A 26,704-nucleotide genomic window follows, 5' to 3' on the forward strand; every position below is an offset into this window, starting at 1 on the left:
AAGGTCCTGAGACCGGCCAGCTCGACCACGGTTTTCCGTGGTTTTCCTCGGTACTAGAGCAAATGCTGAGTTGGTACCCAAATTCCACGTTGCACTGCATGCCTCACATGCAGCCCTCCCATTGTTAACATCAAAATTTCGCCTTAATATAGCCCTCCCAACGTTATAAAAAAATAAATAATAAAAAAAATCCGATCATATGCTCTATCTTTACCAGAAGGACAAGCGCACACTGCCTGGGAACCTTCAAAATCGGAGATATAGTTTCTTACCCCACCCCAAGTAGTGTCTCTCAATACCACCCCCACTTCTTCTCTTCTCTCTCTCTCTAAGTTCTATTCACATACTCTGTCCACACAGTGTATTTATGTGTTTCATATGGTTCTCACAATAAACAGCGACTGTTTCCCCAGCATTAACCAGGTTGAGCTCTGTAGCGGAGACGTAATGTGTTCCCTGTGAGGTACGGACTGCATTCCTGTATATTGCTTTTATGGTCTTCAGGCTTCAATATATTCACATCTCGTGACTGGCAAGAAAAAACAACGGAGGGTGTTAAGTTCATGTTGGAGCCAGTACCAACACCTCGTGGCAGTTGTACTGACAGTTGCAGCTAGACTGCAGACAATTCCTGCTGACCCTCTTGAAGCTTCAGAAGTATAAAAAATATAAGCAGTGGGTATTACTGATACTCGTATTATTAAACTGGCAGTTTGCTTCCGAATCCTGCCCAATATATAATTAACTAATCATATCACGCTTTAGTCTACATAATCTTAAACAAACCAAGAACCGCACAGCTACAATAAGTGACACGTATTGCACTCCCACCCCAGGAATAAGCAGTTTCTATTCTTGTTTCGTGAAACGTCGCGGCGTCTAGGTGACGTCTATCGGCGCGAGTTTCCCATGAAGCATCACGAAAATCAGACAAATGCTTATCGTCCAGCAGGGCGAAATGTGGCCGAGGGTTTAGTTACCGCGGGAACACGCTAGGTAGAGCTCAGCTGGCAGTACTACTGAAATCAGAGGTCACCAGCTCTGCTTGTGTTCTGCCGCCCCAGCGCAACCGTTCAGACCGGCATTGATTTTTTTATTTCTAAGGAACTGTGGTATGAAAGTGCAGCGTACCCACTGCGACTCTCTCATCAACTGTTTCACACTCCGAAAGTGTAAATACAGCGCGCAGGAACAAGCGGTTCTCAAACCGGGGTTCACACGGTTCACTTAATGCGCATACACATTAACAATAGAATCCTGTTTATATTTTCAATGTATGAGAACACGAAACAGATGCCATGCAACGATTCGCTTGCTGCCTTCATACGCCTAAACTATTGGGAACAGAATCCTGCACAAACGAGCTGCAAAGCGGGTGGCCTAACTTTCACAGCTACAGCTGGCTATCTTGTTACATACTGCCTATTTACATGTAAACACTTAAGTTTCGCGTATATACAAGAGACTTAATAAATTAACTAACTCCACGAAGACTCCGTTTCGAGAAGCTGGTCAAGAAATCTCCCGCCCTTCGTGCAATTTAAATGTTCACTGGCTTGTTACGAAAATTTTCAAGAAGTCTCGAACCTGGGCAGACTCCGTGGATAAACGACCTAAGCGAAAGAAAATGGATGTGAGATTTGGTACCTGGAACGTCAGAGGTTTGTATAGGGCAGGTTCGATCAGGGCAGTGTTAGATTAGCGGGAGTACAGGGAAACTATGTACAGTTAGGCTGATTAAAATGTGTTTAAACGAAACGTATAGGTAAACATTTGTCTGATAACTTTCCTATCCACAATGGCTTAAAACAAGGAGATGCTTTAGAGCCACTCCTTTTCAATTTTGCCTTAGAATATGCCATTAGGAAGGTCCAGGGAAACCAGGTGGGACTGAAATTAAACGGGACACATCAGCTGTTGGTCTATGCTGATGATGTGAATCTACAGAGTGATAATACAGACACCATAGAGAAAAACACACAAACTTTAATGGACGTTAGCGAGGAAGTTGGTCTAGAAGTAAACACAGAGAAAACTAAGTATATGTTGCTGTCTCGTCACCAAAATGCAGGGCAAAAATCATGACATAAAGACAGGAAACAGATGTTTTGAAAATGTGGCACAGTTCAGATATTTTGCAACGACTATAACAAATGAAAACCTGATCCAGATTGAACTCAAATAATGCTTGATACCACTAAGTCCAGAACCCTTTGTCTTCTCTTCTATTGTCTAAAAACATCGTTGAGAAAAGGACCCCGGTCCTAGCCAATGGAAAGAAATGGACAGAAAGGGCACATCGAAGACTCTGTCTGGTTTACCGTCACAGGCGGGAACTGGGCCTCATTGTTATCCTCAGGAGTAAACTGCAAAGTGTACATTCTTCCCGTGGGCTCGCACCGGGACATTCTGGAGTGGGTCTTTAGATCGACCTGCTTGTAATTTGCCTATACAGCCAACTCTATTTCTGAACCTACACACTCCAGACCTGAAGATGGAGGCAGCATGTCGCTCCGAAACGTCGATGTCGCCCATAAACTACACGTTATCACAACCCAGAAGACCACAATCTGTAGAATCAGCGTCATTAAGACTTCAGAAGTTATGTAACAAGTATATACGAATCATGCAATTTGCCGCCAACCCTCCCCCCCCGTCAGATCCCGAGAACCCTGTTCTCATACACCCCCGATCTATATTCTGCCCTTAATCTGAGGAAGGCAGCTCCCGCACACAAAACAGCAGACAGGAAGGTATGATACTACTAATTTCACATTATTTCCGTGGCAACCATTTTGTCGGCTTCCACCAGTCAATGGCTCCTCGCCACATACAAAGATCCCCGCACTGTCACGCTGAAATAGCTTTCCATTTCTTGGTTTTGTTACAATGGTCACGAGACGTTCCCGTCACCGTCCTGCACCCATAATGCAACACTATCAGGCCTTGTGCGCGTTGCTGCGTCAAGACTTGGCCAGACGCACCTTCCACCGCAACAAACACATGTACACTCATCTGTCTGACTTGGGCAGTCTCCCGTTACGCAGCGCTTAACAATTGCTGTCCTCAGGACAATTTCAAAATAACTTGTATTGTTTTTATTTATATACTTCAGTTCTTTGGACAAAGTGGCGCTGGGGCAGGTTTTCTCCGAGTACTTCGGTTTCCCCTGCCAATCTTCATGCCACCAGTTGCTCCACAATCACCCTCACCTATCATCTGGGGCTGGTACAATAGGCCAGAAGTGGCCGCAGAACGAGGGACTTAGTCCCACCCCACTAGCATAAAAAATTACTTCAGTTCTTGTTTACGAAAATTGCTCTAAATGAGAAGCATAAATCTCTCGAAAGATGGCAGAAGAGTCCACGCCACGCTGACTGCAGCAACTGAGATATCTCGCATTTGAGACACATATGATTTATAGTCCATATCATGGGGAACAAACTGATTTCTTATTGGAGTCCCTAGCTTCAATAGTTATCGAGATATGGAAGATAACGCAAACCTCCATTTCAGCCGAAAACGCGTTTATTCGCATTATAAGAACTTCGCCATTAATTGAATATCAAAGTTCTAATTTTAACTCCAAGTTACTCTAGAATAGAGCATTATCTTCTAGGAATTTAAAAATTTTCTGAGCTTCCCCACCGGAGATATGAGATGTTAAAAATGGCCGATTTGGGGCCCAGAGCAAAGTTTGGAAGCTCCTGGAAAATTTTGGAAACTAGGTACGGGATTCAAAACTAAGTGATTATATTCCCCATATAGGTAACAACAAATGGTAGAAATCACAGATCTGATACTTTCCCCCTCCCATTGGTTTTTGAAGGTCAAAAATAGCGTTTTTCCCAAAATCGATAGGTAAGTTTCAAGTTTAATTACACCTACAGAAAGTGAGCTGAGTAAAAACTTGTAATAATATGATTTGTAGTCCATATCATGAGGAACAAATAGCGTTTTTATTGGAGTCTGTAGCTTCAATAGTTATCGAGATATGGAAGATAACGCAAACCTCCATTTCAGCCGAAAACGCGTTTTTTCGCATTATAAAAACGCCTGTACCGAGAGAACTGAGCGGATTAGAATTTTTTTAAAAATTTTTTTGTAGTATGAAAATATGTATAAATAAGTGTACAAAATATAATTTTTTTTAAAAATGGTGAGCGACCTTTCTGGATGATTTCACATGGAATGACCCATAGTCAAGCAAAGCGACACCACACCAGACGTTCTAGGAAGTACAGAAATTACTCTGGAATTATGAAACTCTGAATTCCAAACTGAATAACAATGAGTGCATTCAACAATGCGGTTCCCTTCACGCGCTTTAACGTTGATAAGCAACCTCCGGCCGGGGCACTATGCTACAAGCCGGAAGGTCGCGGGTTCAAGTTCCGATGAGGTCACTGGATTTTTTTCAATTGACCTATTCCTTCCAGCCGCACTATGGCCCTGCGGCCGACTCAGCCTCTAACACAAATGAGTACCAGGAATATTCTTGGGGATAAAGGGCGACCGGCGCGTAGGGCTGACAACCTTGCCGCCATCTATGAGCCGATTGTCTAGAAAACGTGCGAACCTCAACGTCTCACAACCCTATGGGCCTCCACGGCTTGTTACAGTGATACCTTTACTTTTTTAAGCAAACCTCCGGCCTCATATTCGGAAGGTCCCAGGTTCACACCTCGGTCCAGCTACCGATCATTCCGACTCCAGGTAAACGCCGGTACAGCATCTCGAATTGGGTTACGTCACCTTCCTTCCACACAGCCTGAGTTCCGAACCCCAAACTCCATGGAGCTGAGCCCATCTTCAAAAGCCACTCAAGAACTTTGAGCAGATTCTGGAACCCGAAGGTTCATTACCGTGTCCACAATGGACCCTATCCTGAGCCAGATAAATCCAGTCCGCGCCTTCAAATGCTATAACGTCAACAGAGTCCTCCAATCTAAGCCCACGTCTTCCAGGACGTATCCTTCCCTTCATGCTACATCCCCTGCCCATCGCCAATAAGTCTACTGACTGCTCTATCTGGACTCGTGCATGTAAATGAAAGGGGCAGAACCAGAATCCTTGCAGTGGCGCGCGTGCGCGCGGCGGCGAAGAAGCCACATCGCAGGCAAGAAGCTGCAACAGTAGCTGCACCCTCGTGGCCATCGATCTGAGCGCTGCCCGCAGCTGCACCCACAGGGAGACCGAGAAATGCGTTCACACACTGTCACGTGACCGGAGGCGCCGTTCCTTCCGTACGGTTGCCTGCCCGAAGCGTGACGTACCCGCAGAAAGTGCAGAAATGGAGGAAGTGTCCACTGCACTACAGCCTTAACCCTGTGATGATATGCTCACGTAGCATGTGTGACTACAGACGGGGTATGCACTGGATATTGGATTTACTGACCACTTACACGTTGTAATTACAAATAACTATACCACTATTGCTATTTCCACACTTCAGAATTCACTAGAACACGCAGTCTAGTCTTCTCACTCTGTTATTAAACGTTTCCTGGTAACGGCTCCAACAATGGGTGTACTTTCCCACGGAGATTATTTTGAAGGAGATAGCAGCCAAAATTCAGTAAGTTAAGCCAGTATTTCTTTTTTTACCTAGTCCAGAAACTTTACGATAGCACCTCGTGTGCAGTTTTAGTTGGAAAGCCTGAAGGTAAGAAACAACTTGCGAGACCTCGACGTAGATGCCAAGCAACTAATTGTAGGAGCGGGGGGGGGGGTGAGATTGAGCCACATGGTAGTACACCCTCAAGACGACCTACTGTACCAGCCCCTGATGCAGCAAGGGCGGAATGATCACTGACAGGGCAAACCAGATAGACCTGTCCCAGTGTCACTCTGCCACCACAGTGCAAAGGGAGTAGCTGTGGACTTCGCTAATGTGGCGCAGGAGCCGAATTGCTGCAACCAGCACAACCTTACAGGTACTGTTAGCACTAAGTCTAAATGTACCGACGATGGGGTGTCCTGAAAAATCGGGGCTCGATTCCCAGCAGGAGCAAGGGGGACAGCGCCCAGCCTCCTAATCAATTGGTACCAGGGGCTCTTACCCCAGAGGCTAAAGCGGCCGGATCGTGAAGATAACCGCTCACCATCTTGTGCCCAAGTAGAGCATGAGCGAAATGCCACTACCCCAACCAAAAGTATCAGTTTCCATTGTCAGGCGCAAGGGAGGGCAACGTTCCTGCGCAGTTGGGCCGGCAGACAGCGCCAGTGTCGATCAGTGGACATGACATTCCGCTGGCCACCGCGTCATGGCCTAAGTTAAGGTGCTCTCCCGGACATTTATTTGGAAGGCTTGAGGAAAACCGCGACAAACAGTCAGGACACGTTTTGTACTGGTCCACATTCCAACCAGCCTCCTCCCGTGATGAAGGTAGCCATAAATCAAATTGCAGACCGAGCAAGACGAGACCTCGAACTCCGCAGCTGACCAATCATTAACCGTTTAAAGCACAGCGGTAACTATATGTACCACTTGTAACACCTGCTATAACGTACTAAAACTCTGCATTCTGCCCACACAAGTGTATTTGTGTGTTCCGTATGGTTCTCACAATAAACAGCGACTGTTTCCCCAAACAGCATTAACCGCTTGGTATCTGTAACGGAGACGTAATTTGTTTCTTGTGAGGTACGAACTGGAGTTTGATATATTGTTACATGTACAGCCATTGCTAGGCAACGGGATGGTAAAAACAGTTCTAGCGAAGACAGATTCTTGGTAAAGAGTCCGTTGCTAAGTCACGCAACAATAGGACGAATGTTTATAGCTCGTTGATAGACAACAATCAGCGCGCCAATGGAGTGGCGAGATAGCTATCACATGACTTGTTTTCAGTGTGGTCCGCACCATGCACAGTGCTAACAGAACTGTACACACGTCTACGATAATAGGAGTTTTGTATGGGGTCCTTGCAGAAGATTTATAGGGGAGAGTTCAGGGCAGTTACGAGTCAGTTCTTCTTTCCACGGAGTTAATTGGTTACATAAAACAATTTGGGGAAATCTTATGCTTTCAATTTGTAAAAGTTAGCCCTCTGAAGCATGAATTCCTTTAAATAGTATTTAGATTTACAGTCCGTACCTCACAGGAAACACATTACGTCTCCGCTAGAGACCAACCGGTTAATGCTGTTTGGGGAAACAGTCGCTGTTTACAGTGATAAAGTAAGTGGTACAAATAGTTACAACTGCGCTAGAAATGTCAACGAGGTTAGATATTTCGATTTCTGGAAATGCTTGCCATATCTTTACAAACTAGCTTAACTGGATCAAACAACAATGGCCGCAGAAAGTGTCAATATAAGGTCTTGGGTTCGACATGAGTTGTGTACTGTGTTTACCAGATCGATCGAAATGCTGGTGGTGGGGTGTAAAAAATGGAGAGAGGCTTTGAAAACTTTGCTGAAGCAGTGGGCATGCGCAGTAGAGTTGTATGTATATGACACATACGTAAATTGGGAGCCGTCCATGTTCTGTGGAATGAGGCTCGCCTCGCCGGGAAGCTGATACGAAAATAATGTAGCAGTCGCCGCATTACAGAATGAGGATGTCGCCTATTTCAAGTTCTGATTTCGGCCCGTCCTCACGACGGCTCGATGAGCCAGCCATCACCACGTGACATGTAGGCAGGTTACCGGCGACACAGCAGTGCAGTTCTCATTGCAGCAGCTAATTAAGTGCTTTTTGAGGAGCTGACGGTCGCTCGGTCGCTCAGGATTGCAACCACGAGTTTGGAGACTGTTGTTGCCTTGCTGGATGTGATACCGTATAAACTGGTATAATGCTCCTTCCATCTTCAGTGTACAACAGTCAATCTTGTACACTGAATATTTAAGTAACGTTCTACCAGATTATACGGTGTCATGTCCCACAAAACTCGAGGGTTCATTGCCGTGTTTCCATGAGCCAGGCATCGGATCCTATCCTGCCAATCCTGTTCACTCATACGGTAGGGCTAGGGCCAATGAAGAGCACATGCACGGGGCCCTGTGTGTCATAGCCGGCAGGCTGCTGACCGCGTCCCTGTCCCTGCTACGGCCGGTATATGTCGGGCACTGAGCCACCGCAGTGTGTATAGCGCCAGCGCGTGGTGTGTCTGTCCGTCCACCTACAAGTGTTGTCAGCTGACTCGGCCTCTCACAGCGATGAGTACGAAGAGTCCTGCCTTCATCTTCAGGGTAAAGAACCAGTAAGCAGGCCGTGGCTGAATACTTACCGGACTACACGGCGGCACATCCCGAAGAAGCCTTGGGCAGCATTGGTCTGCAAATCTACGTAAGGAGAGGAAGAGGAAGAGGCAGGGCCTCAGAGCTGCCACTTGCCGGTGGGTACCCGCATTAAACGCCCACCCCCTTCTCCACACTCGAACCGAATGTTTATCTAGACGAAAATTCACACTCAACTAAATGGATACAGGGGGGGGGGCACAAGCCGTCAATGGCTCTCGAACGCTTCAAACAGGGGATCTAGAACAATAAGGGGCCGCGACCGATCTCAAGTGAGGCACTCCGAGATCAAGTGATAACTCCGCGCCATTATCAAAAGTACGGTTTGAACCCACTAGAGGCAGCTTCTCAACCCAGCGCCCCACGTTCAGTTCCCATTGCCTTCATGTGAGCTTTGTGGTGAACGAGGTAGAGGACTGGCGCAGGTTTTACCCCGCTATCATCATTCTGCCATTGTTCCACACCGTCGCCCTGAACACGCAGCACATTATCACATCCTCGCTCTTCAAGCCGGGCGAATTATTCCCTCCTTGGCAGTGTTTGCTAAACCGCTCAAACTCTCGGCGACCAACCGCGTTAAACTGTTCAACAAAACAAGGCAGAGGCTTGGTGCCGATATGAACAGCCGGCCGGCCTTGATACCATTACAGAACGAACGAGCCAATATTGCGACGGGCGGGAACAGGTAACGGACACGTCACATATGGACACGTATGATTTTACGTGCTGTTTTGTATCGTCTCTCGCAAGCACAAAAGAACAGAGACTGAAGATGTTAGAGAACAGGGTTCTGAGGGCAATACCTAGACAAAAGGATGGATACCGTGAAGCTTCACTATATGCTCGCGTCATGAAACACAACCTATCATTCCTCCCTCAACTAGTTAACAAAGTACTCAACTTCCATGCAACCAAACGTTCACTGTCGCGTTCACAACAGCTCGCCACTAATCATTCCCTGCCCATACACTTTCACCACATCTTTAAATATCCAGTTTAATATTATCCTGAAATCTCCGTATAGAGGTCTCTTTCCTTCAGGTGCTGTACTCATGTTCCATCTGTCGAATGGCTGCTACAAGACCCACCCATCTCACTCTTCTTGATTTTGGGTATCCTCGTAGTATTTGGCGAAGAGTGCAAATTTTAATTTGGACAGACAAATCGCCCGAACGGAGAACTAGACGTGGCCTGTCCTCGCGAGGCACCCACGTTGTCATGGTGAGCGTCAGGGCGAGCACAGATGACGGCCACATTTCAGCAACTGTCATCTGCAAAACTCGACGGAAGCGAAATATCCAAACACGAAATGCATTCAACATGGTTGGGAGCAAGGAGAGAGTAGCGCACTTCTCGGGGCGCGAGATAAACATGACAGACATCCATAAGCATCTCTGTGGCCACGTCACACCTTACGGGAGGGCAACTTTGCTTCCCATCCCGTGTTGAGAACAGAATCCAGTATGATGTTTTATACCCAGTTTTGTCTTGGGGCTGCTTTCACTTCTGGGCACATACAAACAGTGACAGGAGGATAGGTTCGTATAATCTTGTGTGTCCCGTATGGTTCTCACAACATTAACCGGCTGGACGTTGTTACGGAGACGCGACGTGAAATCTGCTTCACTTGCCTGGCTTATTATTCCCTTTTGTTATTGCTAGTGGGGTGGGGCTAAGTCTCTTGTACTGCGGCCACCTCTGGCCTATTGTACCAGCCCCAGATGATAGGTGAGGGTGATTGTGGAGCAACTGGTGGAATGAAGATTGGCAGGGAAACAGAAGTATTCGGAGAAAACCTGCCCCAGCGCCACTTTGTCCACCACAAATCCCACTTGACCAGGCCCGGGATCGAACCCGGGCCGCCGAGGTGGGAAGTCAGCAACTAACCGCTTGAGCTATGGCGCGGCCTTCAATGGACTAGGTCTCCGCATTGTTACACTTGGCTGGGTTCAAGTTCTGGTCGTCTTACGCCACAGGAAAGGTTTGGTTTTCCATGAAAATACTAAGACCAAGAGGACGAGGGGACTTTTAAGCATGAGAGGGGATCAAACCGAGGATAATCCAGCATGTGGCAAGTCTAACATGCATACGTACTAGTTACCGTGCTCCGACCAAAATGTACGGCGACCACGGCTCTTAAAGCGACGTGCAAGTCTTGCGGGAGTGCTACTGCCGGCGACACACGGCTGCACAAAGATGCGCCTGAAGAGTTAGGCAGCCTGCACGACACAACGGTCCTCGTGGGCTACTTCGCGACGCCGTCAGTTGCTTCACACGCTAAGACAAGTGCGGAATTATAAATTGGTGTGAAGTGGAGGGACAGACAAAAACCACGTAAACCCTCCGTCAGGATAGTCGGTGCCCCAGCCGAAATTCAAGTCTACGGTCTACCGGAAGCGAGCCTATATCGTTACCGTCATGCTAACCCGCTCGCAAGATTGGTTCTACTCAGTCAGTTGACGGAGTACTAATGCGTCATTACGACACACTAGTAAGGATTCACGCAGCTGGAATTGGATTAAGTTGGCAGAAGAGAGCGCTGCTTCGTCAGTGTGGGCCGGAAGCCAAGAATGAAACCGCTCATTTGCCAAACGGATAAATTACAGCACGTCATTGTGATTGCTCCACCGCCGATTAAACGCTAGCAGAAACCTACGCGCGTAACTGAAACCGTATCTGAAACATCTGTGAGCCTACGTCACACATGTGGTACCCAACGTAAGCTCCAGTGACTCCAGCCAACACGCCCTCAGAGAACATACAGACACAGGAGGCAGGCTCTATGCACCCTCTCCCCACGACCAAGCCAACACCGGCATCTTAGTGTCGGTACGGTGTCCTTCAGCACTGACCTCACTAAGAACTTTTGCAAGTGTTCATTAAACTTGGAATGAAACACAAATGAGGAGCTTCATAATTTACAATCCCTGCCAAAAATTATTAGAAACGTAGAATCAAGAAGCATGAGATGGGCAGGGCATGCAGCAGGTATGGAAGAGAATAAAAGTGCATACATGGTTTTTGTAAGAAAACCCTCAGGGAAGAGGCCACTACAAAAACCTAGACATAGATGGATCTCAAAGAAGTACGGTGTGAACGTGTGAACTGGATCAGACCAGTGGTGTACTCTTGTGAAGACGGCGATGAACCTTCGGGTTCCATAAAGCGACATTTGGGCCTAGCATGCACATCTCGATATCACACAGCACCTCATCTTTCTTATACGTTTCAATTTCCCGCCGTAACTATGGCAACAGAGCGGTCACGCAAACATCCGACGTGGGAACAACACCAGTCGCTCTCAGCACACGGTCCTGAAATGATGTTCGAAGAAGAATGTCAAATTAATATAATTGTTTCGCAAAATATAAAATAATATGGCGGTAGGAAGAAATTTATATTTACCTTACGGGTTGATGGCGGTAACCAAGGAGACACTGAGGCCAATCATACGAAAGCGCAAAGATACTGAGGGCACAGTTGGTTCCGACATTACGATCGGCTGGACATGACGCAGTGCGCAGTCGCGCTTCAGTACGCTCGGTTCAAAATGGTAATAATGAAATGCAAAGTAGCGAAAGTCTCTCATAAGGAATTTGAACAGAATCTGCGGAAAGACATTTGGGACAAATGGAAAGAGCCACTCACAGCCTTACGCAAAACAGGGTTCATTTCGTATCAATGTGGTTGAAAATTGCAATTGCACGATAAGCCTCGGAGCAAATCTCTCTGCCCGAATTTCGGCAGTATTAGCAAAACCGTTTATGGGACACACGTAACATTCCGTTCAACTCATCACGGGTCAGTACGGCCGAAATTCGGAACTGCCCGACAGCTCTGAGTCTGTGGTATACTTGGGAAACTCAATTTACAGCCTACACAAACCAGATTTTATTCTGGTACACTGTGACTAAAACTGGAATTGTCATACCGAATTCGAACCAAATCTGCCAGCCAGTTTAGGCCACAGACAATGTGACCTCCACATAAGATTTAATTTTCAGATAGGTAAGAACGAATGGTAGAAGCACAGGTGCAAGGGAAAGTCAAGAGAGAAGTTTGGTACCTCATTTGAGGGAGGGGGGGGGAATATCATTCTATTTGTAGGTTCCTAGGCTTCGCCCGCTCGTCCTTCTGATAAGGCCAGTGGGAAAGTGAAGCCATTATGAAGGTCAGAAGCAGTGGCTTCACACAGGGGCCGCGGGCTTGTGGTTTTCTGAATGAATGGTGAACTGCAAAATCCGGAAATAAAAAAAAATGGGCGTCACATCGGAGGGGTTTAATTTTGATAAATTCAAGTCCGGGGGTGGGGGTGAATAAGAAACACGCAGCAGCAACTTGGACCTTTGGAACCTTCTCAGTACTTCCCTTATGAGAGAGGAAGAGATGGCCAGTCGCAGAACCTTCCGGATGCGCACTGACTTGCAGGCAGCAGACCGGCAAACAGAAGGATATGGCAGATTCCCTGACGTACGTGCTGGTGTTCTTTTACAATCTGCACTGCATACCAAGCATGACAATACACTGATACCTGGCAAAATATATCACATCAAAAACACGTTTCACTTTTTAACAACGCTCAACAACTCAGTTCGTACCTCACAGGAAACACATCACGTCCCCATAACAAAGCTTAACTGTCTAGCGAAAACAGATTCTTGGTAAAGAGTCCGTTGCTAAGTCACGCAACAATAGGACGAATGTTTATAGCTCGTTGATAGACAACAATCAGCGCGCCAATGGAGTGGCGAGATAGCTATCACATGACTTGTTTTCAGTGTGGTCCGCACCATGCACAGTGCTAACAGAACTGTACACACGTCTACGATAATAGGAGTTTTGTATGGGGTCCTTGCAGAAGATTTATAGGGGAGAGTTCAGGGCAGTTACGAGTCAGTTCTTCTTTCCACGGAGTTAATTGGTTACATAAAACAATTTGGGAAAATCTTATGCTTTCAATTTGTAAAAGTTAGCCCTCTGAAGCATGAATTTCTTTAAATAATATTTATACTTTCAGTCCGTACCTCACAGGGAACACATTAAGTCTCCTCTACAAGGCCCAACCGATTAATGCTGTCTGGGGAAACAGTCTCTGTTTATTGTGAAAATCATATGGAACACATAAATACACTGTGTGAGAGAATGCAGGGACTTTTATATATAAGAATTCAGTCCGTACCTCACAGGAAACACTACGTCCCCGCTACAGAGACCAACCGGTTGTAGTTACCGCTGCGATTTAGGGTTAACGGTCGAATACGCCTTTTCTCTCCGCAACTTCTGCTTGGCGACATTAAACTCTCCGCTTGCATGTCCAACCAACCGGTTCATATAAAAAGAACCTCATTTGAATAGTCGCCATATCTATTAAAAATTAAGCTATATTAAACTTCTGTGCATTTCTTTTAATTCTATTTTTTAACAGACCGAAACAAGAGATATTTGGCAAGTTCTCCAGCTAACAGCAGCTGAATCGAGACTGGGTCCTACCGAAAATTGTGACCAATACGGAAATACGTCTGCAAACCCGTTTATGCTGCACAACAGAAGGACACGTTTACACGCCACACGACGAAGGAAAAGGATCCAGGCCAACTCTCTGGCAGCAGAACCTGACGATACCAGTAGGATTCTCTCTCTTCTAATTAGCTTCGCATCCTCACAACTAATTGCATTAAAATCCAATTCCATATTATCCATCATCTCCTTATCTGTCTTCCAAGTGACCACAGACCGAGCGGGTTATTTTAGCGGTCACGACCTACACTCGAATATGGGACGTGCTCGGTTTGAATCCCGGACGAGATATCACATCTGACATATGCACATTGATTCCTGTCACACAGTTCACCAATGATCCCACCATCGCACGCTACATAAGCACCGTTAAATCAAGCACGAGGAAATAAACATCTGTCCATCTATACTCAGATCTCCACATGCTACATGTCCTGACCATCCTCTTGGTCTGCTCGCCCTGAGAACGTGTGGTGAGGCACACAAGACCGCAGCAGCAAAAGTCGCATCTCTAAGGATGGAACACGAGACGCAGGGTGAAGGTCTTCGAGGTCCAGAGGGGCAGGCAGTGTCCCTGCCGCAACCCCTCCCCCCGTGGGGAGAGGGCAGAGGGACATAATGTGTTTTCTGTAAGGTACGAACTGGATTTATGGTAACGCCCGATCGTCAGAGAGGATGTCCCACATCGACTAAACGTCGACTGTCTGACAGTAACCAAAATCTGGTGTTGGGCCCCAGATGGGGCTTGACACCAAGACAGAGTGGCCGAGTGACCTTCGGTAGTAACATAACTTTGACTCTGACTTGAACGTTGCACGCCTTCTAGAGCCGTTAGACAGTAAAATATTGTCATGAATCCGGCAGGACCCGGAACCAAGAATGACTGTGCTGGCGAGGGTAAGCAGCAGTTTACCTGAACTTCAAAACCACAATCGCATCATCTGACTGGCAAAAAAAAAAGAGACAGGCGGACAGGGAAGAAAGAATTTAAAGAAACAGGGGAAGCTATTCATGTTGGACCCAGTACTGATGCCTCACGGCAGTTGCACTGACAATTCCCGCTCTCTCTAAATGGTTAAAGACTGCAAACCCCACACACACGGGGGTACAGGTCTCCTAGTACTGCCAGAATACTAATATCAGAAAGGCTATGATGGGCTGGGCATGTGGCACGATCCGGGAGACAATAATGCATCAAAATTAGGAGTTGTACAATTTGCTGTCCCAGGCAGACGTTTTGTACGGGTATACACCCATGTAAGATCTGAAAACGGCATAGGCCCATAGTGACTGAGGAAACCCAGTAAAATTTCATAGAACACTGTCGGTTCCAGACTGGGATTCGAACCCAAAGCGATTCAGACGCGATACCAGTTCGCTAAACTGCACTCTCTTTCGGAAGAAAGCGTGAGGAGTGCGCACAGCCTGAGTCCGTAGCCATGGGAACCAAGGGACCAGCTGTTCCGGTACAATAACAACGCCATATGTTCCGAGCGTCAGTACATCCCAGCTGAATGCATCCTCTTTTTGTTGCTTATTTAACGATGCTGTCAGTATCGAGAGTATATGGCGTCGTTAAAAGGTGATTAAGAAATGCGGTGCAGTTGGTGGAGTTACAACTGGCAGGAGAAGCCGAAGTAAAACCTGCCCCAGCGACATCTGATCCTAAAAAATAAATCACACATGACTGACCAGGGGTCGAACCCATGTCGTGAAGCAATCATATGTTCAAGAATTCCAATTTTCTTCAATGCATGCCGCATGTCTCGCCCATCCTCCTTGATTTGATGATCCAATAATATCTTACGAAGAGCACAATTTATGAAGCTCCCCATTATGTAACTTTCTCCATCCTCCTGTCACTTCTTCCCCCTTCGCTCCAGATAGTCCCCTCGGCACCCCCAGTCTGTGTTCCTCCCCTAAACGTGACGATGTTACCTGAACTATAAAAATTATTACGAACAAATTAAAATCGTAAACTTGTGAAAGTTTCATCTTCATTATCCAAATATATGAAATGCTTAATACAATGATACTTCTACCCCCACAGTACTATTAAAATATCTCTCCGATATCAGGTACAGTGGTAACTATATGGACCATGTGGTTTAAAATTCCAGACGTCAGCATTCTGCCCACGCAGTGTATTTGTGTGTTCCGTATGGTTCTCACAATAAACAGCGACTGTTTCCCCAAACAGCATTAACCGGTTGGGCTTTGTAGCGGAGACATAATGTATTTCCTGTGAGGTACGGACTGAATTCTTATGTATAAAGTCTCTGCATTATGCCCACAGTGTATTTGTGTGTTCCATATGGTTCTCATAATAAACAGCGACTGTTTCCCCAAAACAACATCAACTGATTATTCTCTGTAATGCTGACGCAGTGTGATTTCTGTGTGGTAGGATGTGGAATTTTGATGAACAGCTTGCGTCCGGAAGGTTCTGTGACTGGTCAACTCTATCGAGTTTTTTCGTGTTCTTTCTCGGTCCTATAGCAAACGCTGAGTTGGTACCCAAATTCCATGTTGCATAGAGTGCTTCACATGTAGCCCTTCCAATGTTACATCGAATTTCAGTATTATGCAGCCATTGCAACATCAATATCAAAATTCCAATTATACGAGCATGCAGGAAAGCCTCACTTACTCAACTTCTCTCTTCTGCTCACAACAGTGTCCAATTCCTAACGCTTTACCCTCTCTCAAAAATTCCTGTACCAGAAGGACGAGGGGGCATTGTCTGGGAACCTTCAAAATCGGAGGGGAAACTGTTTTTCTCTATCTCCCCTTCTCCCCCCCCCCCTCCAGACTTCATTTAATCTTTCCTCCCGACCAACATTAACTGTAGTAAGGCACATGGCTTCCCATCGCGGCGGCCCGGGTTCGATCCCGCGTCTGGTCAAGTGGGATTTGTGGTGGACAAAGTGGCGCTGGGGCAGGTTTTCTCCGAGTACTTCGGTTTCCCCCTGCCAATCTTCATTCCACCAATTGCTCCACAACCACCCTCACCTATCATCTGGGACTGGTACAATAGGCCAGAAGTGGCCGCAGTACAAGGGACTTAGTCCCACCCCACTAGCAATAAAAAAAAGGCACATGGCTTGCGTTTAGAAGGCAGTGGAATCAGATCTCTTTCCGCATTCCTTCTACGTCACAGTTCATAACCAACGTGCCATCCATCACACAACACTACATAACAATCTGTAGCTGAAATGTAAAGTAAAGCTATCCCTGTGACAGACTGTGTAGGCCCACAGGGTAGTGAGAAAGATTGTCAGACTTATACGCCGGCCGCCCTTTACCCCCCAGGAAGATTCCTGGTACTCATTTCTGTTAGATGCTGAGTCGACCCCAGGGCCACAGAGCCGCTGGAAGGATCAGGTCAATTGAAAAGCACAATGACCTCATCGGGAATCGAACCCGCGACCTTCCGGATTGTAGCACAGTGCTTCAACAAACGACGAATCAGCGATCACATTAATTAGCTCCGCTTTACAGTAGCCACTCCCTCCCAAGGGTAATCTTCCCCTAAGTTTAGAAACCAGAATCTTGGAGGGTTGTCAATCTATCAGGTGGAAGCCTGCTGGATCCGCCGTCACAGCCACAACTCCCCGCAGGAAAGTCTGAACGTCGTCTCTAGAGAAACGCGCGTCAAGAAATGTGCGCAAAGGGTAACAATTCTGCCCCATTCGCTGCTCATTTCTGTCGCTTTATCCGAAACCAGAGAGGTTTACGGGAAACGTGTATCGTACATTACTACAACGTGTTTCGCCCGATAGTTACGCTGAGGAGATGCGCGCAGCAACGCACGTAGGTCTCAGCCTGGGGTGTCCGTTATTGTCGCTTCCAATGCATCGAAGTTTGTTAACACTCCCAAAAATCAAATTTCATTCATTCTCGCGTTGTCACAAAGTTACACGCAGGCATGACGGAGCTGACAGGGCTTTTATTCTCGTTGCGAACGCACCAACAATGTTGTAGACAACGGCATATGTGCATTGAGGGCCATCATAATAATTTTATTAATCCGAAAACATTAGTTCTGGAATATCTATAAGGTTGCGTTGTCATCAGATAGCGACAGAGACTGCTACAGCTTCACTGTTCTCAGCACAGGATGGGGGCTAACATCGCCACACGGAGACATCGTTGAACACATAAAACATTTCTTCTGTAAGGTTGTCTTCTCAAGGTGCGACGTGCCCTCGCTCAATGTATTCCAATCAATATGTCATCGCTATCAAAATTAAATCTATCTCAATTATACTCGTATATAAATCTTGAGTTCCTACCTCTGAGGAAAGACATTACGCCTCCATAACAGAGGCCAACCGGTTAATGCTGTTTGGGGAAATAATCGCTGTTTATTGTGAGAACCATATGGAACACACAAGTACACTGTGTGGGTAGAATGCAGAGCTTTATATATAAGAATTCAGTCCGTACCTCACAGGAAACACATTTACATCTCCGCTACAAAGCCCAACCCTGCTTAAGAAATAACCTACCCTGTTTGCTGTTCTCTTGCTTCGTCTATTCTTTGGTCCTGAAAACGGAAGCAGTAAGTTCCTCCGAAACGTTACCAAACTTTTACTAGACTGAGTTAGTCAGTTAGTGAGAACTTCTGAGGTTCAGTCGTTGTGACCTGTTGCTGTGAGAAGCTGGTAGCTGAGGCCAGGGACAGTTCGGGAACCCAGAGGAAGGGAAACGTCCGCCGTTGGAAGCCTTTACCAGACAACGGTGGTGAAGCCATGACTGTAGACACTAGTGTGTGTGTGTGTGTGTGTGTGTGTGTGTAATAAAACCGAGTAAAGTATAGTCATGCGCCGAAATTTTTAATTCGCTTAGTGGAGGGTGGAGTCTAACTAGGTCCATTCGGCACGACGGCCACTGTTTGATCTATCGTAGCCTGCCCCTGATGATTATGATGATGGAGAAATTTGTGGAATGAAGATTGGCAGGGGAAACCGAAGTACTCGGAGAAAACCCGCCCCAGCGCCACTTTGTCCACCACAAATCCCACTTGACCAGGCACGGGATCGAACCCGGGCCGCCGCGGTGGGAAGCCAGCGACTAACCGCTTGAGCTTTGGCGCGGCCAGTCATGCGCTGTATCAAAGAGCCCAATGAATCCAATCCAAACTCCCATCTAAGTCACTGCATACACATTAAACTATTACTGTTAGTTAGAACTTCCTTATTGTGTGATTTAGCAACACTATTATATTACAGCGATGGTCAACCTTCCAATTTCATAATGAAAAGCAAACTGTACCAGCTTTGAACTTAAGGAACAGTGTGCATCATGGATTTACGTCATTACTACAAATAAAAATACATATCTTATAGGGGCATAAATATACATAAAAACAATAGCCTTTTAGTCACTAACAAGTAGGGTGGTCTAAATATACAGAGAGAAACTAAAAATATGTTCATGTATCATCAAAATCACAATACAGGGACAACTTCCAAACTGTGACAAAATTCAGATTGCATTTACTAACACAACAAGAGCAAAATAAATTCAAGAAACACTTGTTGTTAGTCACCTCAGAATCTTTCATCTTCCAGTCTGCTGCCTAAAGCCTAAAGATTAAAACACACAAAAAAACCCGTAATTTTACCTGATGTTATGTATGGGTGTGAAACTCGGTCTGTCATATTAAGGGAAGAACGCAGACTGAGGGTGTTTGAGAGCAGAGCAAGAGCATAGGGAAACAGCATAGTGAGGATCTTCACAACTTCTCAATCAAGGAGGCTGAGACTCGTATGAACTGTAGCATGGATGGTTAGATAAGCATTGCATATAGCATTTTGGTCAGGATACTGCTTAAAAACCCCTAGATGCTGATGAAAATGTTAAAGTGGATTCAAATGGCTCAGGGGCAGGGCCTAGTGGAAGGTTCTTGCAAGTGTAGTAATGAGCCTTCACAAGGTGAGTGACAGCCACCTTTCAGAAGAAGACAATAGACTATGCAGTTACTGTGAAACCAATTGACAACATTCAGGATCAAGGGTAAACCCCTAACTGAAGACCAAGTTCCATCATGTGGGTCTGTGAGGCTTGTTCTATGGCGCTATAAACATCTAGGCTCCACATCATCAAATGGAAGGACAGGTGGCGACTGATGAATTGGAAACAAATTGAAAGGTTGTGGCCTAACTGAGGTACTACCATGCCATTTGCCTGGAGAGGCTGAGGACAACCACAAAGAACCTCTGTCATGATAGCCTATGTTCTTACTGAGATTCATGTCAACTACCTGGAGTTTTACCACTGGGCCAAGCTGCTCAGGGGCATGTCTTCGAACTACACTTTAACAAACAGGCAACTCAACAGACAATACTTTAAATTAATTTGATACATTGTCTTCAGAAATGCCTTACTAATTCACAGTACATAGCAACCGACAATGTGCGTCTGCAGCTTGCAGTCCTTCGATGACTGCAGACAATGGGCCCCAAACAATAAATAAAGTTGGTACAAATGGAGATAAAATGGTTGCAGCAGTGACTTAGAGAAAACCGACAGAAATTCTCAGTCTAAGTTCATCCCAAATATGAAGCAGGATTAGCATTTACTAGACGCAGCTTTCGGCAACTTATCATATGGCCCTGCCACAGCTCAAGCGGTTAGTCGCTGGCTTCCCAGGTCTGGTCAAGTGGGATTTGTGGTGGACAAAGTGACGCTGGGGCGGGTTTTCTCCGAATACTTCGGTTTCCCCTGCCAATCTTCATTCCACCAAATTCTCCATCATCATAATCACCCGGGGCAGGTACAATAGGCCAATCAGTGGCCGCCATGCTGAGTGGACCCAGTTGGACTCCACCCCCCCACTAAGCGAATTAAAAAAAAAGTGATAATATTGAGCAGGATTCCTTGCATTATCTGGTTCACTATGTCTCTTATGTAGTGTTTTCTTTATTGCTAGTGGGGTGGGACTAAATCCCTGGTACTGCGGCCACTTCTGGCCTATTGTACCAGCCCCAGATGACAGGTGAGAGTGATTGTAGAGCAATTTGTGGAATGAAGATTGGCAGGGGAAACCGAAGTACTCGGAGAAAACCTGCCTCAGCGCCACTTTGTCCACCACAAATCCCACTTGACCAGACCCAGGATCGAACTCGGGCCACTGCGGTGGGAAGCCAGCGACTAACCGCTTGAGCTATGGCGTGGCACTCATGTAGTGTTACTGTAACTACAATTTCTAAACTATACCAAAACTAGGGTATATGTAGATAACATACAGTAGTCACATGATAACAGAGTTTTAAAAGATGATAACTGATTTTTGTTTACATAACTGATACTTTTATTAGATTTTACAAACAGAATTTCAGTGATTAAAGATTTTAGAACAACCATGCACACAGAAAACTAATAAACTCCACGAAGCTGAGTGAGCCCTTTTCGAGAAGCCACCAGTCACGCAGCTACTCAAGAAATTCCCAAAATTTTGCTTCACCTGCAGATTCATTACTGTGTTCATTCTACTGGTCCCTATCCCAAGCAACATCAATCCTATCTCTCTAAGATTCATTTTAATATTTTTAATCCACCTAAGTCCTGGTCTTCCCAGTGGTCTCTTTCCTTCTGGCCTTCCCACCAATATCCTATATGCATTCACCTTCTCCCCATTCGTGCTACATGCCCAGCCCATCTCATCCTCCTTGACTTGATCATTCTAATTATACTTTTACATAGATAAAAAGGTAAAGCTGTCCCTGTAACAGGTCATGAAAGTCCACAGGGTCATAAGACATCAAGGCTCCCACATTTTCTCTAGACAATCGGCTTGCAGATGGCGGTGAGACTGTCAGCATTATGAGACAGACGCCCTTTACCCCCAGGAAGATCCCTCGTACTCATTTCTGATAGAGGCTGAGTTGACCTTAGGACCACAGTGCTGGTGGAAGGATTGGGACTCGAACCCGTGACTTTCCAGCTTGTAGCATAGTGCCTCAACCAATTACACTACTGTGTATATATAGATGTATTATTAAAATAATTCAGAGGACAGGAGACATGGAAGAGATATAAAGGAAACAAGGAAGAGGGTCCATTCAAACACAGGAAGCTGCATACTGACAAAAATAAAAATTGTACCAATTAGCTAGGAATACAGGCTACTGCAAGGCTGCTACGTGCACACATTATCGTGGGCAGAAATATGGGCATGGACCAAGGCAGTAATCAGGAGCCCAGCAGTGGCTGAAGCGAGGGTATTAAGTAACCCATTATCATAACTCGCTTCATAATATCACAGCTTCTTACGCTGCACATCAAACACAAAACTCAAGCAGCAATCTATGATTTTATGAAACTACTTCAAGACATTCATCAAGATTGGAATTTATTTTGAACTGAGAACTTGTTAGTGTTCCACAGTTTCCCTCAGTACATCCATCTTCCCCCCCCCCCCCAACTTCTGCCCTGTGCACAGCGACAGCTACCATGTCAGTAAGCTCACTGCAGAAATGAGGGGGACACACTGTGGAAACATCTGAGTACCCAAAAGGGAGACTGACTGCAGTCTACACAGATCACATTCTGAGACTTACAGAGTCTTAAGTGCACAAAATGTAAGAAGGCATTGGTAAATGATTCGCATTTTGCACTGAGCATGCCACAATTACATTGTGCGCAACATCTGCATCATTAGGCGGTCGTTTGAAGGTTACCAGATTCTGTTTCCAAATGTGTGTTGGAAACAAATATGTCTATACCGGAGATTTCGTTGAAAACACAAGACTTCCCTTCCAAAAGTTCCATACTCAAGGTGTGATATAGCACCAAACATGATGCACTGAAAACTGCACCTTAATATAATAATTGTATCTTATTATCACATAAAGTATAACTGAGTATTCGCAAAATGTAATGGAACTGTCATCAATTGCTCTGCTTGTCTGCACGAGTTCCCCATGCCACATTCTGCTATTCTACCTGTGGTATACAAAGTACCGTGTCTTCTCTTAGGGTGGATCTCTCTACGCATGTCCCCAAAAAGTAATTGCATAAGCTGAAGTTCAAGGAAGAAATATGCTGCCATGAAATGAATAAAGTGCTGTTAGGATTAGCAACTTTGGAACTTGAGAAACTGACAGACATGTCCTGACATGTGAGACATCTGCAAGAAGTTTAATAGACTTGTAAATTACAATCACAAAATTAACAAATCAGACCAAGTGATTCTGAAATCATGGAAGAGGACAATAAGACAGCGGCCTCAATGAGACTAGCGACTTCAGATACTCTACCAAATGGGCTTCAAACCGTCCCGGTATATCCTTGCTCAGAACCCCACAGCTCGCTTAAATGTGGCTTACATTACTTTAGTCCTTGTATAAATAACAGAAATTACACAAAATGAGATACATACAAGAGTTTGCCACTACCAACTTTACAGAAGCAATCCAATTCCTTGGCCATCAGAATGGTGAGTTTTTGAAAGTGAATGAGTTGTTATTTCAGGTATCTATGGGTTAACATAGCACAGAATTATACAAAACATTATGACCTGAAATCTTTCAAAATGTTCACAAAATATTACCCCATGTTTCGAACTTGTGTGCCTATCTCAGAAGCACAGAAAAGCTGCATTTTACAATATAACTGAAGGCAGTTGATAAAGCGAAACAAATTAACATTATGGCCTCCTGGGACATGACATCTTTCAGCCTGGTAGGCAGATATCAACATTTTTGAGGAACCTACCATGAAATGGAGATGGCTCCGAAATGTTGGTCCCTGTCCACCAAAGTACAACCTGTCACATCTCAGACAACCTCAATCTAAACATTCACTGATGACAAAACCAAAGTTGTTACATTTACAGAATCCATTAACAAGGCAATGAAGGCCAAATATTCTGGCATCTTGACCCAACTGGATTGTTCTGAAAACTTTGCTATAGTTGGCAATAATTTGGATACTCATTTCCTACCTTCTTCTCCGTCAGCTTCTCACAGCGACGCATCTTGCAGATCTGATGGCTCTTGTCGTTCCTGCAAGGAGCGCAATCTCCACAGTTGTCTTTGCGCTGACAGCCCGTGCATTCACCACATCTCTTGCGCTTCTTCTTGACAGGCTTCTCACCTTCACTGTCTGAGACAGAGGGGGTGTTCGAGCTGGGCTGAAGGGGCGACTTGAAGCCAGCAGTGCTAGACACCGCGGCTACCTGTCCTGAGCTTTCTACACTGCTGCTTCCGGCTCCGTCACTCTCCGTCGAGCTCTCCAGTGATGATGCTCGCACTTTCCGGCGCTCTTTCTTCCTTGAGTCTGTGCCCCGCGGAGGGCTGTCACTGAATTTCAGTCCATCAGCTCCCATTTTGTTAACGTCCAGAACGCCCATTGGGTTCTGAAAGTTGCTATGGTGCAGTTGGGTGAGCTGCTGAGGAGGCATCTTGTAATCTGATGTCACCAAGGTCACTGGCTCTGTTTTAACTACAGTTAGAACCGTTGGCGCATTTTGGGGCACAAGGGTGTTGCCCTGCTGAAGCAAGGTAGTGGCATTGGGTGGGGCAAGGGTGATCTGGTGAGGATGGTGGTGAAACTGAGCATTGCTTAGGGTTGTGACAGTTGGCTGATTATTCAAAGAATGTGCCGATCCAAACGGTTGTGAGTGAGCAAACAGCTGGATATGCCGTTCGTCCAGAAACTGCTGCTGTATTGCAGGAATCTCTCTGGCTTGAACCGGAGCAGGAACGAGTGGGTAATTTGGCCGGGGATTCACAGCAGACAACGTATGGAAACTTGGAAGGCCGGAAGACGACGAGGAAGGTGAAGGTGACGCAGCTGTAAGGGTAGTCAGCACTTCCCCATTGTTGCCCGTCACCGTCTGTTCTTGTGGGAAAGCGTTGAACTGCGACTGGAAAGACGGAAGCTTATTTGCTGCTGCAGACGCAGAGAAGGAATCTGTGAAAGCCGGTATAGCACTGGGGGCTGCCGGGGCAATTGACTTGAGTAGAGTATCGTGGTGAAAACCATCCGGAGCTTTGCTCTCCCAGGGACGGTACTGGGGCTGTGGTACCAGCATCGGTATCCCATCTCCACGATCCAGCAGTCTTCCTGTGAGGCCTTCATAGTAGTCCCAGGAGGAGATGTCCAGCAGGCGGCCAGTGAAACCTTCTGCAAAAGCATCACCTGCGAGTCTGGATCCCAGGCCTTCCGTCACATCTGCTGCAGAAAACGAGCTGAAAGGTGGAAGGCCTGAAGATGAAGAAGACTTGGATGTCCCATTTACGTCACCTCCAGAGAACTCATCTTTATAGCCTCCTGTGTCTTGGACGGTGGAGGATGGGGTCGGAGGCTGCGACGGGGGTTGTTGTTGGTAACCGCCACCCCCACCACCTCCGGTCCCTGGATAGGCAGAGCCCAGGGAATCTGGACCCTGGCTCCCCCCCTCACTCATCTCCAGTTCATGATTTGAGGCCCGGTACACATCTGCCCCCCATGTCCATGCCCCTTGAACAAGCCACTGTCCTCTTCCAGATGCTTCTTACACTTCATGCAAATATCTGGGGAAGAAGGACACACATCAGCACACGCACAGACACAAGTTCACATACAGTGTAACCTGTAACACTCTATCTTTGAATACTAGGTAGTAACATTACATTTATGTACCTATTTATTTATTAACATTTATTTAACCATGACACCAGTGTCTCACACCAGTTAGCAACAAACGGAAATATAAAACATGGACATAGAAATGGAACGGACGTCAAAGAAAGTGCCGTGATCTAATTTGAGGTACTATGCTAGCATGTTTTTAGGGGTTGAGGAAAACAAGAAAACCCCCAGTCAGGGCAGGCAGTATGCTAACCGAGAATTGAACTTAGAACCTAGCAAATACAGAGCACAAGCATCACCTACTCGACCAGGAAGTGTGGTGAAATTAATTCTATTAAAGTGTTGTCTCTGTGTCATGTAGTTAGCTTCACGCCCCGGCCGCTTTGCCTCAAGGTACAATCTCTACTGCCAAGTAAAGAGGAAGACTGGGTGGGCCCCAGAGCCAGTATGGGCACAGTAACGAAAATAAAACGTTCCATTCCTGCTGTGAATCGAACCACAATCGTCCAGCCCTACACTAGTCACTATGCTGACTGAGCTATCTACGCTACATAATTAGTGGAACCTCACAATTTAGAGAAAAATCGAGGAAATGGAAAAATGCCAGCATCGTAAATTTCGTCAATGGAAATCTCCGAAAGCAAATATTCGTACACATTGTAATAAGGGAATGTTGCATATGCTTCCATTACAGCAAAGATACAGCTATTACATTATTACCAGTCGCCTTTAAATGATGGATTAATCTTAAATTCGAATCGGCGCACTGATATTTTCGTAAGCCACATCTCGGGAGAGTATGCTGTTATACGGTACACGAAATAAGCTGTAAATGCAGAAACGGTACTAACTGCATCTGATTCTGATGCATTATGAACGAAAAGGAAAGTTGCGGGTTCAAACACCCGCCCGTGGTCATGGCTTTCGTTTTCACTGACCTTACCTACTGATACGCCGCTCCGCTATTTTCGTTCCGCGTTTGACAGGACTACGCCAAAACACGAAGAAACATCTCCGAACACAAGTTCTCACAAATACTGCACTATTTATCCCATGACTTCTTTTTATTTCAAGTATTTCGTAGTACTACTATGAGTACGCGACGTCAGAGAACAAGAACAAAAAAATATCCTTCCATTCACAAGCTCACTGCCATCGTAAAATCGACCTAGCGACAGAGCTGTGAGTCAGCGTGCTTCCTTCTCTGCTTGCTCCGCCGTAAAACACGATCCGTGACAGTCGGATGTGTCACTTCCGAAATATTACACAATTTCAATATTATTATGCATCATTAAACACTGACACACAAACTCACATAAGCAGCATTGCATTACGACACACAGTCGAGATACAATTAAGTT

General features: G+C 45.9%; 1 protein-coding gene across 1 annotated transcript in view; it reads right to left on the reverse strand.

Annotated features, from left to right (window-relative positions):
* LOC111872603 (DNA N6-methyl adenine demethylase) overlaps nt 1-26,380 on the reverse strand; it is a 130,121-nt gene extending 103,741 nt beyond the window's left edge. Inside the window, exons 1-2 of the mRNA XM_033754761.1 lie at nt 26,287-26,380; nt 23,713-25,285 (exon numbers count right to left, since the gene is read on the reverse strand). Coding sequence (XP_033610652.1) covers nt 23,713-25,179 — 1,467 coding nt within the window. The 5' untranslated portion in view covers nt 25,180-25,285; nt 26,287-26,380. The remainder of the gene's footprint in view (nt 1-23,712; nt 25,286-26,286) is intronic.
* Between the last annotated feature and the right edge of the window lie 324 nt (nt 26,381-26,704).

Source organism: Cryptotermes secundus, unplaced genomic scaffold (genome assembly GCF_002891405.2).
Source record: "Cryptotermes secundus unplaced genomic scaffold, Csec_1.0 scaffold1928, whole genome shotgun sequence".
In the NCBI taxonomy this organism is placed as follows: Eukaryota; Metazoa; Arthropoda; class Insecta; order Blattodea; family Kalotermitidae; genus Cryptotermes; species Cryptotermes secundus.